At 50.7% G+C, this 16,630-nt stretch overlaps 2 protein-coding genes across 3 annotated transcripts; both read right to left on the bottom strand.

The window, feature by feature from the left end:
* Positions 1-523: 523 nt before the first annotated feature.
* Positions 524-3,112, bottom strand: TICAM1 (TIR domain containing adaptor molecule 1). Its single transcript, XM_050910564.1, has one exon. The coding sequence runs from the start codon at positions 2,996-2,998 to the stop codon at positions 812-814; it is 2,187 nt and encodes a 728-aa protein (XP_050766521.1). The 5' UTR covers positions 2,999-3,112; the 3' UTR covers positions 524-811.
* A 1,739-nt stretch (positions 3,113-4,851) lies between these two features.
* On the bottom strand, positions 4,852-10,569 carry LOC127025621 (perilipin-3-like). 2 transcript variants are annotated; one of them, XM_050910679.1, is made up of 7 exons: positions 10,510-10,569; positions 9,815-10,010; positions 9,102-9,184; positions 7,702-8,764; positions 7,067-7,266; positions 6,751-6,879; positions 4,852-6,661 (listed from the first exon to the last, which is right to left on the bottom strand). In XM_050910679.1, exons 1-7 carry the CDS (start codon positions 10,567-10,569, stop codon positions 6,101-6,103), a joined length of 2,292 nt encoding a protein of 763 aa, XP_050766636.1. In that variant the 3' UTR covers positions 4,852-6,100. The 2 variants fall into 2 exon arrangements, with proteins under 2 accessions (XP_050766636.1, XP_050766637.1); XM_050910680.1 differs by having other exon boundaries at positions 4,852-6,658.
* Between the last annotated feature and the right edge of the window lie 6,061 nt (positions 10,570-16,630).

The raw sequence follows: 16,630 nt of genomic DNA, 5'->3' as shown, positions 1-16,630 counted from the left end.
TGGGAATTTTGTCTTTCACAAACAAAAAACTTCTCTCTTTGTAGTTTCAGAGGGGAACTGGGAAAAATGATCTCTTGATGCCTCAGCCCAGAGGTCTGCAGCCTCTCAGAAGTCTCTGAAGCTGGTTTCCTGAACCTTCCTGGGTCTGATGCGAGAGGCTTGGGGGAAATGGTGCTGCTGGTGTGCTGCAGCAGGGGAAGTGCACTGTGCACACAAAGTAGGCATCGGCATGAAAGGCCGAGAGGATACTCTGCAACCCCAAGCAAAGAGGACGGCTGGAAGAAAACGGTGGGACCTCGTGGTGCTTAGCACCTTGACAGGGGGCCACAGCAACTCCCCAGAGCATCCCCTGAAGATTTTCCCTCAAATGATTTGGTCAGCAGCAGATTATGAAACAGAACATCAGGCCATCTCCTAGCCCCCTCCACCCCAGAGGTACAGACATGCAGAACAGTTTTGCAGATATCCCTGACTGCCCCTTTGCTAATTCTACAGGAAAGAACCAGAGAAACAGAAATAAATTAATTAAAATTTATTTATAAAACCTTCCAGTAGCCTCAGAAAATCAGGAAAAGAGTTTTCTCAGTTACTTGAAAATAAGCACAAGGAAAACAGTCTCAGGAGCTTGCAGTCTCTTTTGTCCAACAAAAAAGAAGGAAATTTTCTCCTGTGCTCCAGGAAAGTGGCACCTTTTACCCACAGTGAAATAAGAACAGTCCCAGTCCCAGTAGAATCACTATAATCTAGGGTTTGAAACTAAGTGTGAGTGTCTCTGGCCTTGGCTGACCTGCTGCATCTCTGATCAAGCATTCTACCTGGTTTCTTCCTCACTGTCCTGGGGACCTGGTGTGACAGTTTCTACCTGCATCATGTTGTGGTTCCCAATCTGAACCATTCGAGCATGTTGAATGATGAGGGGCGGGATGCCTCCCGGACCTGGCATCATGTTGTACTGGCCTGATGGGAGATGAAGTGGTTGCAAAGGAGGGGGACCCATCTGAGCAGGCATGGGGTGACCTGCCGGGGGAGGTGGGTATGTGGCAGGAGGGACAGTCGAAGCGGGGGGGCACCACTGTTGGGGCGATTGCTCCAGCAGCTGCGGCCGTGTTGCTGATGGAGGCATCTGGCCAAGGGAGCCAAGGCTCAGGGCAGCGAAGTTCTGCAGTGTTCGATACCGTTCCTGAGACACCTGTAGTTTCTTTCTCTGCATCAGGTCCCACATGGCTTTCCTCTCATTGATCCTGCTGGTGGTAAAGGTGTTCTGCACTGTCCTGGAGAACCCAAGAGAGTTCTCATCCAAGGGCATCAGCCCACCGAGTGTGCTGGGGATCTGACTCCGTTCCAGGGGGTTCTCCTTGGGCACAAAAGGGATGACTGAGTCGCGCTTGGATGGTTTCAGGATGGACTCCATCAGAGCAGTGTTTGTCTGAAACATACACAGGTCGCATGGGAAGTTCTTGGTCAGCAGAAGGATGATGAAAGCGGAGTTTTCCATAGCATCCTGGAAGCAAGTCAGATGGCTGCGTCCGGCAATGAAGAAGTCCTCACAGAGTGTGGCACCGTTGGGAACCCCCATGTTCTCCAGCAGGTCCTTGACCCGATGGGCAACAATCTCATCTTCACTAGCATGCAGGACAACAAAAGTGAAGAACTTTGTCTCTCCACCATCTGGCTCTGATGTGGGCACTGGTTTTACAGTTTGGAGAGGAGGAGGCCAGGCTGGAGAGGGGGATGAGTGGAGGGGAGGGGGATATGATAAGGTGGAAGGAGCTCCCTGAAGAGGAGGGGGAAGGGTTGAGGAGAAGGAATAGGTAGGAGGAGGAAGGGAACAGGTTGAAATGGAAGCAGATGCGGAGTTAGAAGGAATGCCTGCTGGAACACAGGAGTCCTCCATGGACTTGGGAGCAGGACCAGTATCCACTGTAGCTCTTGAGTCAGGAAGACCTGTAGATAACTGCTTTTCATCTTGCTTTTTGTCTGTGTTTTCTTTTGGTGCATGAGGTTCTGCTGCCACTGTGCTGGAAACATCACTACTTTCGACAGGTTGGTTCAGAGCACCCACTGCGGGCAGCTGCGTTTCAGGAATAGGGAGAGTTGGACGACATGAACTGACCTGCAGAACCTTCTCTGGTTGGGGGACTTGGGCACCTGTGTCCTGCCCGGGATGAGAGTTGGGTCTGCTGGCCCAACTTGTTTCCTGCAGGCCGTGGCTCTGTCTGTCCCCGTCAGGCTGTCCAGCACCGCTGGTGCTCCCTTCGCACAGCTGGCTGGGCTGGGGGACACGCTCGTGGGAAGAAGGCTGGGTGTGAAAAACAACTGTTGGCGACGCACTGATCTCAAAGCGACTGGGAAAAGAGGGACTCCCCAAGGAGCACAAGGTCCGTGGGCCTGAAAGGTCTGAGTTGCCTCCAATCTGCACTGGAGAGCTTCGCACCACGTAGTTTGGGCTGGCCGTCTGGAGAAATCTTAGGCCCGCATCAGATCTCAGCGTCTGAAATTTGTCACCTGGGCCCATGCTGATAGCAGAGCCATGTTTTTCCTGGTCCTCAGGTGGGATGCTGTTCAGTGTGTCCCCCTGAGTTTCCTTGCTGGCGTTGCAGGCTTTGGCGGCAGCCTGGCAGGCTTTGTCCATGGCTTCATGACTGCACAGTTTTTCCTCCGCCAACAGTGAGTAGATCTGTGCCAGAAGCGCCATGGCACCGGCATCCAGCTGGGAAGGCTGCAAATCCTCCCCATCTTCCTGCACTCCTGCAGTGCCCAGTTTGGTCTGGAGGACATACTGGGCTGCCCGGTTATCTCCCAAGGCATCCAAACAAATTCTTGCATCCACTTCTTGCCCCAGAGTAAGCAGGACCATGGCTTGCAGTAATTTGCTGCTGGGCCCGGATATCAAGTGCTTCAGTTTATATTTGAGGCTAAGGAGTTTATCTTGTGGGATCTGGGATAGAATATTAAAAAGGTCCTCAAAGCTTGGCTGGAGCTTGGCGCTCTGTGCCATCTCATCAGCTGGTGGCCCAGATGATGGACTGAAGCAGCATGGATGGAAAAAGCATATTACAGCACTTGGAGTGAAGGTTTGTTTCCCTGAGGTGCTCTGTGATGCCCTGGTCGCTCTTCACGTACCGCCCAAGCGATAGCTCTTTGCTGCTCAGGGCCTCGCCTCAGAACCGGGATATCTCTGAACTGAGGAATCTGCGAGAAGAACACAGGACAACGTTCAGAAATAGCGATGTGGGGAGCTGGGGGGGGTCCTCGCAAGGCTTGCAGAGCTCCCAGGTTCTCTCTCACAGCTCTTAAGTATTTTTGCATCTATTCAGTGCTTGCAGGTCTGCCAGCGCTCCACGCGTTACTCCAACTCTGTTCTGAAGCAAAGACCATGTTCTTTGCATTCATCGCACATTAATTACAACTGTTTAAAAATAATTGCTGAACTAATAATGTATTTAGGTAAATCCAAGTGCCTGTCTCCTCCAGGCAGCTGGTTCCAGGGGCCTCGCAGGCTCCTTGCGATGGGCAGTTGAGGAACAAAGCGCGCTTAGAGGAAGACCTTCCAAATTGCTCGTGCCAGGAGGGTTGATAACCCACATGCATCCTCTGCCAGGCTGCCTAATGTAATTGTGGACATTATATCTCCATCCGCATCTAATCCCTGAGCCCTGCTAAACCCTTGCACTCACCGAAGGCCTCTGACCGGGGTTAAATTAAACAGCAGAACTTGTCCGGAGTGGAGGAGCGGGTGGCCAGAGGGTCCACGGGCAGCCGGGAGGGACACTGCTCACAGGCACTGACTGAGCCTGGTGGAAGAGCTTTCTCTATTTAAAGGGAGCACCAGCGAGTGCCCCAAAATAGCTCTCCACTGGGGAAAGTTTATAATTTCAAATTGCTTTTTTCTATCTCATAAAAATCCTCTAATTGCCTAATGAGCGACCTCAAGCCGAACCTCAGGAAGTTGCTGGCTCTTTCCATGAAAACCTCTGATTCAGTGAAACGGCGGCAGGAGGGAAGGGCAGGCGAGGGCAGGCGCTCGAAACGGCAGCCGAGACCTTTGCGCCTCGCTGCTGCCCTTCCGCCCGCTGACTCACCGCAACGCCCCGCTCCTCACGCCGCTTCCCGCCGCCGCCTCTCCCCGCCCGCCCGCCCGCCCGCCCGCCCGCAGCCCTTCAGCCTCACCTCGTGTGCCGGGAGCGGGGCCGGGCCCCGCGGGAACGGCTTCCCCCGCTCCTCCACCCTCCCTCGGTGGGGAGGGGAAGGGGCCAGCCTACCTCCGGCCGGTCCGGCTCCGCGGCTCCCCGGCCTTCCCCGCGGGAGGGGTTGGTGCGCCGGGGCCGGCTCGGTCCCGGTGCCCGGGCCGGGCAGCGCTTCCCGCCGCGGCCGGGAGAAGGGGAGGGCGATCCGGGATGCGGCGGGCCCGGGGCCGCGGGGCCCACCCGACCCGCCGGAGCCTGCTGGCACACGAGGAAGCGGCGGGGCCTAGCAGCGGCGGGGCGGAGCGGAGCGGGGCACGGCCGGGGCGGAGCGGAGCCAGGGCAGCCCGGACCGAGCCCGGCCGGGGCCGGTGGCGCCCGGCGGGGCAGGGCTGGCCGGCCCGGAGCGGTGCTAGGGTGGCCGTGGCAGGAGCGCCTCGGCCCGGGTGAGCTGCCAGCTCCCTCCCCGGTACACGGCCGGGGCCCTCCCGGCCGCCGGTGGTAGAGGACAGCCCAGCAGTGCACTAGCCCCGACCGTGGTGCCAGGCACCGTCTGCAGGTACCTGGTGTCCTCCACACCAGCGCCTGAAGGGATTAAAGTCGAGCTGGTGAGGGTAGAGTCGGTCGGGGAACCGACGTTTCCCTCTAGTGAGAGACTGTTGCCATTGCCTCTGTAAAGGGCTAGAAACCTAAGGATTCAGAGAGGTGTAGGGTAGAGCCGGAGAGCAGGAGTGGTATAGGTGCAGCTGAACCTCAGGAGCACAGGCAGAAGTCTTGGGGACAAAATAGTGAAGATACTTTTCTGCTTAAGACCGAGGCAGAACATGGGACCTGCACAAAGCATTTATTTTTTTTTTTTTCCTCCAGCAAGATCAGGGAACATGCAAGTTGTCCAGAAAAGTGATTTGTTAAACACTAGCTAAGGGAAGAACATAATGCTGCAGCTTTAGATATACACAAGAAACAGATACTGCTTTGAACACAGGTCATGCTTTATTCTGAAGTCTGCTTGCCATTATTCCAGCCTTAGCACAGGGACCATGCCAGGACATAAGTTACCAAAATAAGTTACATTAGAAATGATAACAAAGCATTGTTTGCTGGGAAAATAACCAGCACCTATCCCTCCTATTTTAATAACAGGATATCCTATTAGCATGGCAGAGTAACTCCCAGCAAAAGCTGCCTCACTTGCCAGCTTCTTAATGGCTGCAGAAGGTTTCATGCATGGAGTTAGATACAAAGGGAAGATCCCTGAAGTCATTTATATGACTAGGAAAGATAATCCCACTGCAAATTGGCATGCTTAAAAGAAAATCCCACCTTGCTAAGTGTTTCTCTATGAAAGAAAAAGTGGATCTGTGGCTGATCCATAAAGAGAAGTCTCTTTCTGAGGAGCAGCCTCCTGCCCCCAGCTGTTCATGGTCCGCTGCAGGGCTGAGCCTCACCGGAAGCACAACAGGCAGAAAGGCAGTCGTGTCTGTAACACATTTTTAAACTTGTAGAAGGACTGAAACTGTATCAAAGGTCAAGCGCATCATCCTCTCAGTCTCTGCAGCTTGGATTAATTAGAAACAATTCCAACATTAAAAATAAGTTGAGACCACTTCTCTCCCACAACTCATCTCAGCAAGAATTAGCCATTCACACATACAGCTGGGCTGACTTACAAAGCTGAAGTACAGGTCCCCATCTTCCCTTTTGGTGCAGCAGCATGATTTAAAAAACAGTAAATCAAGATATGGAATCACCCCACCTTGGTTATCAAGTCTCCTTGCAAACTACATCTTACTGTAAACTCAGCCTGGGACAGCGAGAGCAGGAGGCACTCTTGGCACGATTGGCAGTTGGACACACGAATAAAGGATAAAGTGCTGTTCTAGCCAGGGAGCCTTGGCCAGAAGAGCTGGAATTTTTCAGAGATCTTCCTCTGGTGCATTAGTTTTTATCTCCTTTGCAGCCAGTGCCACCTCTGTGTCTTTCTCTGCCTTCTCTTCCAGCTTCTCTAGCACTTCACACCCTTCCCCTGGGATCCTGTTTGCTCCCTTTGGTTCTTCAGGTGTCTTAACCACCTCCTTTGATGACGAAGCCTTTTCCAACACACATGACTTTGTATCAGTCACCACACCTTTCTTCTGCTTTCTGCTATCTTGTGACACTTTAGCTATCGCCCTAAAGGGACCCACAAGCCAGTTTAGAGGGGTGTTCTGAGTTACATACTCAAACAGGTCATCTAGGGACCTTCGGGCTTCTACCACACAGTCCTGGCTCTGGGTCAGGGTGGTTCTGGAGAGGTCCTGGAAAGACATAGCACTGGAAAAAGAACTATGGAGCTTGTGGATATTTCGAGCGGCCTGATACACAGCTTCTTGGATGTTGCTGGGGAGGCCTTGGATGCTGGCTTTCAGATTCTCATAAACAGGTTGTAGCTGCTGGGTGATGATATGCAGCATAGCTAGAGTCCGTGACTCTACCTGCTGGGAAAGAGATATAGCTCAGTTACTAGAGCAGATGAGATGTACACCATCCACAAGAGGCCTGATTAAATACGCCCTTCTAGGGATACCTCTGCTTGGGAGGCAGTTTTAACTTGGTTTCCTTTGGGTTGGGTCAGGCTCCAGTCCACCCACAGCTGATGGAGCTTCTCCTGCCCATCCAGAAGCTTCTGGCCAACCTCCTGTTTCACAGATTCAATCTGATGGGAAAAATGAGAGGAACAGCTGTATTGCAAGCACACACAATCAGAGAAGCACAAGTGCTTCCCTCACAGGGAGGGATCCAAGATGACATGCAGCTGGTACAGGGTGGAGGAAGAGCTTCCATCTGGATAGTATGGCAGAAAGACTACAGACAGGAGGAAAAAGGAAAAAGCATGTTTGTACCAGTTTTATTGCCAGCTGTAGTCGTGAGAGAGTATCCTGGGTGCTTTGCTTAATGCGCTGCAGTTTGTTCAGAGAGAGCTGGTAGGCTCGGTGGCGGACTTTGTTAGAGAGGGAACCCAGGCGCACAAAGTAACTCTGTTGCTGTTTCTGCTCCTCCACAGAAGCCATACCAAATCCCTCGACAGTGGTGGCCAGTTTACCTGGAGGAAACAAGAACAGAGATGCAGCTGTGCTCCACTCCCCTAGCTGTAAGGGGGGGAAGAGGCAAGATCACCCATTGAAAAACATGAAGGCTGAAGTTGCTGTGTGAACAGTAGAGGTTTGTAGTTGCTCAGATATTAAAGGTAGGCTAGTCCCTGCTCAACATGTTCTCTTCAGATAAGCAGACTTGACAGATAGGTTGAAGCATGCACCCATGTGTTTATTTGCCTTGAAGCTGATGGGCAAGGACCAGCTAGCAAATGCTTGAACTCTGTCCCATACTATGTGGCAAGTCCATGTTGACAGACAGCCAACTTGGTGACAAATTCAGAGCTATCAGTCTACTTCAGAAGATGAGTCTTGCAGTGTCAGGTGCTTTCTAGTCATGTGGGAAAGGGTTTGCATTTACAACCGCCAGCTAAGCTTTTTCTCACCTAGTTCCTCCTCTGTCATCGGGAGGTAGTGATCCACCAGATCTTCTGATATACCCAGGACAGATTCCACACCACCTGCCACTGCTTGACTCACTGCCTTGGCTTTGCTTATGCTGTTGGTCACCACTGAATTAGTCATCTCCACACCCTCCTGGATGGCCTCTCTGCTCTGCTCCAAGGCTGTATTTATTTTACTAGTTATGGTGCCATATGCAGCATCTAGAGCTGTATTGACTGTAGAAGTGACCACTGATTTGGTCTTCTCAACACCATCCTGAACAGCCCCTTTGGTTAGGTCCACTGCCTCTGTCACCTTGTTAGTCACAAGGTCCTTGGCACCCTGGGCAGCCCCTACAGCAGCAGTAATAGTAGAAGCAACTGCAGACTTGGTCAGTCCAACGCTGTCCTCCACAATGTGCTTACTGAGATCCACAGCTTCGGTCACCTTGTTAGTCACAAGGTCCTTGGCACCCTGGGCAGCCTCCACAGCATTGACAATGGTAGAAGCAATTGCAGACTTGGTCAGTCCAACGCTGTCCTCCACAATGTGCTTACTGAGGTCCACAGCTTCGGTCACCTTGTTAGTCACAAGGTCCTTGGCACCCTGGGCAGCCTCCACAGCATTGACAATGGTAGAAGCAACTGCAGACTTGGTCAGTCCAACGCTGTCCTCCACAATATGTTTACTGAGGTCCACAGCTTCGGTCACCTTGTTAGTCACAAGGTCCTTGGCACCCTGGGCAGCCTCCACAGCATTGACAATGGTAGAAGCAATTGCAGACTTGGTCAGTCCAACGCTGTCCTCCACAATGTGTTTACTGCGGTCCACTGCCTCTGTCACCTTGTTAGTCACAAGGTCCTTGGCACCCTGGGCAGCCTCCACAGCGCTGTTAACAGTAGAGGCGACCATTGACCTAGTCAGCTTGACACTGTCCCCAACAACATTTTTAGTGAGGTCCACAGCTTCAGTCACTTTATCAGCCATTGCTTCTTTTGCCTCACAGGCAGCATCCATAGCAGATGTCACTTTGGTGGAAACCAGCTGCTTGGTGTCTGAGATGACCTACAACAGGGAGAGGCAGAGAAAGATACATTTTTTTCCTGAAATAGGTTTTCCCTCCCTGAAGTAGCTTTTCCACATGGCTAAGTTGTGCTTGCAGTCTTGTGGGAGAGCTGGGGAAGTCAGTACACCTGTATTTACATGGACATGTTCACTTCCACATGCTGGAGGCATCTCTCCAGCTTTCATCAGCTAGCAGTGCCTCCACTAGCCCATACCAGGGACTGACCTGACAAAGCAGTGCTGCTGAAGTTTATTTCTCCATATTCTTCTGTACCCATAACAGTTCCATCAAGCAAGAGATCAAGTCATGGCTTCCCAGGAAAAGCTTTTACTTTACCTTATCTGCTGGTTGTTGAAGAAAAGGCAAGTTCTCCTCCAGCTGATCCAGTCCTTTACAGGCATATTCATTTACAAGTGCAACTAGAAAAGACAACAGGTACCAGTTTATTCTTCAATTTGGAGAGGGGTTTTTGACCCTACAATGGCCAATTCAGGATACAATCATGAAAGCAAGGCAAAAAAAAAAAAATCACCATTCTGGGGTGGGGGGTGTCTTGTTAAAAAGTGACCAAACCTTACAATTTGGCAGGTTCCAATAGTCTCCATTTTGCCTTCCCAGCTTTCTAGCTATTGGCAGCACATTGCTCCAATTGCAGTGTAATACTTGCCCCTGGTGGGTAGGGCGATTGGTTGAAAGGGTTGAAAAGCATCAGGATGAGACAGACTGAGCTATATCCAAGATGGACACTGCTACTTCCAGTTGGGATGCTCGTAACTTGGCATGATAGAGAAAAAGCAGGGAGTTTTCGCTTAGTGACTTCAAGACCCCACAGACAAGAGGCCAAACTTTGTTTTTCCTACTAACAGTTTCATGTCTGTGAAATTCAGTGGGTTCATTGAGGAGCCGGGAGCTGCTGAGTGGAAGACTCAGTGCTACAATTAACTAGAACAATGTGCTATAGGAGATGGATATTGCCCAACAGGCACATGAAACTCCCCTCCCCACCTATTCCTCTGTGTAGAAAGGGTCACTCCAGCCTCTTCACTTACTTTGTGGCTCAAGTTGGTTCAGGATGGGCTGTGCCCCACCAACCACGCTACCTACTGCAACGGCAGCCACAGTCTCAGCCACACTGCAGACACCACTGAGGTAAGGATGCGTCTCCTTGGTGTAGTTGTAGGCAGATGAGACCAGGTTGAACGCAGAGTTGAGCAAGGGCAAGCTGGTTACTCGATTGACAGCGCTCTAAAACCCAAGAAAAGTAAGCGACATTAGAGGCCTGCCTCAAGCGGGTGGGTGAATACAAGCCATGTGTCTCTCCAGAAAGGTCCTAAGGGGACATCCAGTCCATCTCCTCATCCCTCTTAAACTCAGAGTTGAAGGGACTCATCCAAAGACCACTAGCAAGTCAGCCACAAGCCAGGATTAAATGTTCAAGCTATGGGCTCATGAATTCCAAGTCACACTGGGTTTCAGCAAACCCAGATGTGGAAATAGGACCTATAACAGCTCATGTTTCAGAATTACTTGCATTACTTGACCCAGCCCTAAAGTTTTCTCTTGAGCAAAAAAGTTAGCTTCTGTATTAACTGAGTTTAGATTTAGCCACAGCTTGACATGGTTAATCTTTCTGGTACTCCCAGCCTGGTTTTGAGGTGCTGCCAGAAGTTACGTTTACCAGCATTATCTGTCATCGGGTAGTTTAACTGTTGCATGTTAGAGGACTAGCTGCCCTGGCACCTACCGCTTGCTGCTGTTCCTCCGCCTTTAGCAGATCTTTTTTTGTGGACTTTTCTGATGCCATACTGAATTCAACTGTAGCTGAAAGGAAAAACAAGAGTATAACAGCATGAGTACAACTTAATTTCCTCCAGTGAATTAAAGTCTTAGCAAAACTGGTGAAAAGCAGAGAGCAAAGTTGGGATCCATCATTTGGCATGTCCTAGGAACATTAGTGTGGCATCACTAATCTTTTTTGCAAGGGTGTGAAGACATTTGAGAGGCTCCATGATTTACGATGTGCGAATATTTATGTAGGACAAGGACTGTACTCAATCACCTCCCTCAATCCCCAAACAGCCAAATACTTTAAATAACCATCCTACTTATTTTATTGCTGATAACATTTGACTGGCTTCAAAGTTGCAGGTTGGAAGTGGGTGAGAACTATCTTATTGTCATGCATTTTCTCTGCTAGAGATACTTCTGGTTCAGCTTCCCACTGCACAGGCTTTTTGCTGGCCAAGGACCGGAACGCTTGAAGGAAAGATGCACCCTGCGGAAGCAGGGCTAATGGTGGGAATCACTGAACGTTGTCTCACTCAGTCGTGGCAGATTACTGTCCTTCTAACAAGCCTTGCTGAAATGCAGCTGCAGCAGGGCTTGTTACAACGGTAGTATAAGTAATTTTTTAGTCTTAATTTAATTTTCAAAATGTGGCAAGCTCAAACAGTTTAATAATGGAGTTTAAAACCAGAAATACTTATTTTGAAAAAACTGTCTGAACTTGCTTAATATCCTTTAAGGGGGAAAGCCCTCAGATTCCCCCCATTTTGTCTGAAGTAGAGATGGGTTTTGCAATGGCTTAATCCATTTTCCATTTTGGGGGGAAAAAAAAAAAAGAGACCGGCAGGACTTCAGCTCCCCTTCAGAAAGTAGACTGAAAGGCCAGAGACTGAACAGAGATGCTGAAACAGCAATAGGCATATTTTACCTTCTTAGAAGGTGTTCAGTGTTTGTAGCCCCTCTCCTCTGAAGGCTCACTCTGGAGTATCCTTTGCAAAGGACATTGAGATGAGTCATTTTAGAGTCATCCCACTATGCCAGTGTTCATAGTGGGGAACTTTTATCAACTTCCCCACCACTGCCAACTCCAGCAATACTGGCATTCTCAGCTCTCTGCAGGATATGAAAATCCTTCGAAGTTTTTCTAGAAGAGTGAGCCAGGTTTCACAGCTGCAGCATTCTGGCTGGCTACCTTGAAACTTGTGTTCCCATCCTACTGACCAGCTAGGCAGGCAATCTCTCCTCACTTCCTGTGAAACCAACTCTCAGAAGTATTCTCGTTACATAATGGGATTAAAGACATTCAAGTATAAAAATTATGCAATATCTTGAACATGTATTGGCTTCCCCAGCCTAGACCTAGGTCAGTATCTGGACACTCCAGTATCATGCGATAAATCCCGGATTACTTCTCAGCCTTAGTCAGGCACAGCAGGGATTTCAGCATATCTGCTCTTCAGCGCAGTGTCCGCTTTTCCCTCCCTTGCCAGTTAATTCCTATTCTTAATTGCTATGGCATTTTCCAGTGGAAAACCCCCAAACCAAAATTCCTCACAAACTGGATTCCCAAGCCAAGCACTGCTCCAGGCTCACTGGCAGACTCTACCCAAAACAACTTGCCATCTGATTTGTGACAGAGACCATTGTCTTGTTTCTTGTGTTCTTTGACTTGTGTAAGGTTTTTATTTTGCTGTGGAAACAGGAACAGAGAGCTGCGGAAGTAGTGGTGAAACAAGCATTTGTTAGCCCTGGACTGACTATGGATAGAGCTACGGGAGACATCTCAGGAAGTAACTTGGCAGGATGTCAAGTATTACTGCATTAACCATGCAGTCAGTCAGCATTTTAGTGAGACTCAACCAAGGCAAAGATGCGGAGTGCTACATGTCTACAGCAAAAGTTGTCACAAAAGTTGGGACCTCCAGCCTCTCAAGTGAGAAGCCCGGAGCCAGCGCTCTTCTGCACATTCCTGGTAATCACCCTGCCCAGGGGGCTGCGTAATTTAACAGCACAGCAAAAATACAGCTTTAACTTTATCAGCCTGGGAGAACTTCTAAAAAACTGCTCCAAATAAAAGCAAGGCTTGAACATAAAGTCTCAGTCCCAAAGGCCAAAGGGTTTGCTCAGTTAGTGGTTATTCCTCTTGCTCTGCTTTAGGGCAAGTTTGTTGGGTTTTTTTTCAAGCCAAGTAGGCTGAATCAGTCTGCAGCCCTGTCACAGGGCAAAGCACAACTATTTCAAAACCATTACAAACAACCCCTTTGCTCAGTTATTTTACTTCTAGATAGGTGGGAAAAACCTTAAACTGCCGAGTGTCTTACTGGCCTTGGTGTCAGGGTTAGCACAGAGACGCATTGCGGCAAAAAACCAGGAAAGGACTCTAGTTGCTAGCATAAGTCACAAGTAACTCCTTGGCTGATGTAAAAACTTGTATAAGGTTAGAATCAACCTCTGAAGTACTAGAAGCCCATCTTAATTATGGATGCAACTGTGTCAGTGACAATCCTTGCAGCACAGTCATGTTAGAACATGGTTTGCTCTCCTCTGTGTAGGAGGAACTGGGGTGTGTTGCAATGCCAGTATTTGTGGTATGGGCAAGTCTTCACAAGCCCACAGCACGGTTTTATTTTCTCTTTGTAGTCTGTCCCCTGCAAAAGTGCTGAGCAGACCTTGTTTTACTTCAGAGATTGCAGGAAGGCACAGTGCTTAGCTACTCTGGGTCAGTTGTTTCAGAATCCTTTGGAGAAAGGCACAGCTTCAAGCCAGGGTAGTTGCAAGTGGGAATCCCAGCAGGCAGACCCCATGCAGGGGAACCACCAGGCAGAAGAGCAGAAACAGGATCACGGTTTGCTTTGTATGAAAACGATGATCAGATGATTCCATACCATTGCTACATCAGAACTATTATGTCACTGCTGGAGAAAGTTCTTGAAACAGTTTCAGAAACTTGAAACTCTTCACTGCACATTTCTAGCATGGCACAATAGCTTAACTGCTGATCATTGCCCAATTGGGCACAAGTCTGAACTCAGCAAGGGCAACGGCACCAGAACTGCCAAGCTGCAGTCTGTTTTCCCTGCCTCGGTCGCACTGTCACAGCCAGTGCCACATGTTAGCCTGGCAGAAGGGCAAGTACTTTCCTGCTGGGGTAAGCACCTCCCTTGATTTCTGTCACTCTGACAATGACCAGCATACATAAAGCTAGTTCTTTAACTTGTGTAAGGTTTTTATTCTTCCTGTGGAAAGAAGCTCTGCCCCATGAAGATAGCCTGCTGTTACATTGTCCTGCAGACAGAGAGGTAGGATCTTGTTTTTCAGGAAGCTTGTCTCCCTTCCAAATGTGTTTGGCCTTGGGAAGACAGACTGAGCCATAGCGAGCATGCCTGGTTCAATAGCTTAACTGGCAATTCCTTAATGACCATTTAGGAAAACAAAGCTAAATTTACTGCTTTAGATATGAGCAAGGAGGGCTAATCAGGGTAGAGGTATTAATTTGTGGTTAAAGCACTTATTTACATTCTTTTTGAGATTTGCCACTGATACCCCAGTTACCATAAATGCAGTCAGCAGAACTGGGTCACAGGATGTCTGCTGCAGTGGGGAATGGCACTGCCCGCAGCCACGGGAGTCATTTGCAAATGCTCCGAGGGCAGAGTTAGTTTTAGGAGGAGGCTCAGACGATTTTCAGCTTTGACCTTGGGACATTAGTTTCAGAATTGCTGGCAGAGGTGCCCATCTAACCTTTCTGGAAAAGCCATCAGCATTAGGGAACCTCAAAGGTTAAAGCCACTTTTGCAGATGGAGGCAGAGTTTTCCCACACACACACACTTCCAATGGAAATTAAGCACCACAGCCAGTGGCCATTACTAGGTCAGTAACTCCTTGGAACAGTGGGTGTATAAGCTATCAAAGCTACTAGCATTTGGAGATATTTTAGGAAAGAGGGGAGGGAGTTTAAAACAGCTTCTGGGCTTTCCAGTACTTTCCATTTACCAATTTTTCCATGAGGACAGACCTCTCAGTTTCAGACAGAAGCTGTAAGTTGCAGAGCAAGCAGCATGCTGCTTGCTCTTTAACACGCATTTAATCTGGAAGTTTCAGTGGAACCAGCTTTAGTAATTGAAGTCCTTCACAGCCATACACAGTTTGAGGTAGTCACAACCACATTTAAGAACCCTGTTAGTCTTGAGAAACACTAAGCGACTTTGCCAAGGGCTCCCTCCAGCAAGCTGGCAGAGCCATGCATCGCTGCAGCCTCCGCCTGCAGAGAGACAGTGCTCTTGAGCAAGAGAGAAGTTACCTTGTCACTCAGGCCACCCCCTTTGTTAACACTATTATCATGCCTACACCAAATGATCATGTGAAATAGCTACAGGCAGGCCTGGCAGCACTGTCAACAGGAAGGGAATGCCCAACTGATCCATCTGCCTCCTGAAGCACGTACTGCTTCCCCCAACATCAACACAAGTCAGCGGTGCTGTGCAGGGTGAACATCACACGCTGTCCCTGCGTGGCTGGGTGGGAGAGCCACCTCCTATGGACCCCCTCACGCAGCTTTGACCTTCAGCAGACAACAAGCAGAAAAAAAGCTTTCAGACCCAAAGCTGCTCAATCACAGATCAGAGACCCATAGTGTTACCAAGAAGTCATCTCTGGGCTAGGAAGAAGCCTTTAGGGAAGGATTTGAAGCCTTTCAGCCCCTCCCGAAGGCACAGCAGATGCAGCATGACACTATAAGGTGTCACCTTTGGCCTCAAAAAGCCAAGACACCCCCCACCCACAGATGGGGAAAAGCAGCAGAGAGACAGCACACAGCTCTGTGCTTTCCCAGGGAGCTGGAAAAGCCCCGTGGGCACAGCTGGGGGAACACAGCCCCCAAGCAGGTACATTTTAGCCTCAGTACTCCCCAGGGCCAGGAGCCAAGGGCTCTAGGGATGGAGCCAGCTCTGAACCCAGCCTCCACCCTCCATCCCTGGGAGGGCTGCAAAGAGCCACCCGAGGCAAGGGGCTGCAGAGCCCCTGGGGAAGCAAGGGGCAGCCTTGAGGAGTCCCCCCTGCCCCGAGCCAAGCCACAAACCCCATCACCGCCTCCCCACCAGCCCTGCCTTACCTGCCTCCTCCGCTCCCCAGCACCAACAACACAGGGAGTGCTAGGCCGCGCCCCACATAAATACCCCCAGGGCCCGATGAGCAGCTGGGGGAGCCAATCGGGACGCTGCAGGTGCTGGCCTGGCCAATGGGGAGTGGATGGGAGAGGGAGGGGTGGGAGGGGTGTGTGGGGCGGGGTGAGGGAGGCAGGTGAGGGGCTTGGGTGCCCCTCCAGGGAGCTGATGGCTGTGGGGTGGGTGGGGGTGCTGCTGTTTGTCCCCCCCCCAAGAGGGACATACCTGCCGGGGTGTCTCAGAGGGCCCTTATGGAGAGCATCCATCCCCAAGCGCTTTGGCCTTGGGGCCGTGCTGTGGGGCACGTTGCCCCACAGCAGCTGTGGACAGGGATGCACGCCCCCCAGCATGGCAGGGTGCTGAGGGACACAGGCGTTGGAAGTCTATGGAGACCTGCCCTGTGGTTGCAAAATGGGCTCAGCCCATCAGCCTGCAGGCACCGCTCCTGTTCCCACACCCTTGCACACCCGTTTGGCTAAATCTCTGAGCTGGACGATCCTGCTTGCCACCATGTCGGCCCAAACACACTGCCTTGCTTCTGGGAGCCAAGAAAGGCCTGGCCAGAGAGTGAGCTATTCCTGCAAACACTGTAGCAAAGACCTGCTCCGAAGGTGTGTTTGTGCTGCTAGGGACGTGGATTCAAGCGTGGGCCTTGCCCGCCATCCACAGTGGGGATGTGAAACACATCCTCAGCCTGGGTTTAGCCGTAGCACTGGAGCTGCTTGGAAAGAGGGCGCTGGGGCAGGAGTTCAGCCCCTGTTCCCCCGGTCGGAGGACCTGTTCCCCGGGTGGGCATGTGCAGGGTCAGCCAGTGCCGGGAGGCAGCTTGTGCTTGGCTTTTTCCAAAGAGCGGCTGCTTTAGCAGCCAGTAGCACGGTTGGAAAGTCCATGCACAGGTGGTGGGGCTCAGCACGCCA

The sequence above is a fragment of the Gymnogyps californianus genome, chromosome 24 (genome assembly GCF_018139145.2).
Source record: "Gymnogyps californianus isolate 813 chromosome 24, ASM1813914v2, whole genome shotgun sequence".
Classification (NCBI taxonomy): domain Eukaryota; kingdom Metazoa; phylum Chordata; class Aves; order Accipitriformes; family Cathartidae; genus Gymnogyps; species Gymnogyps californianus.
This window is presented reverse-complemented; position numbering and strand designations above follow the sequence as displayed.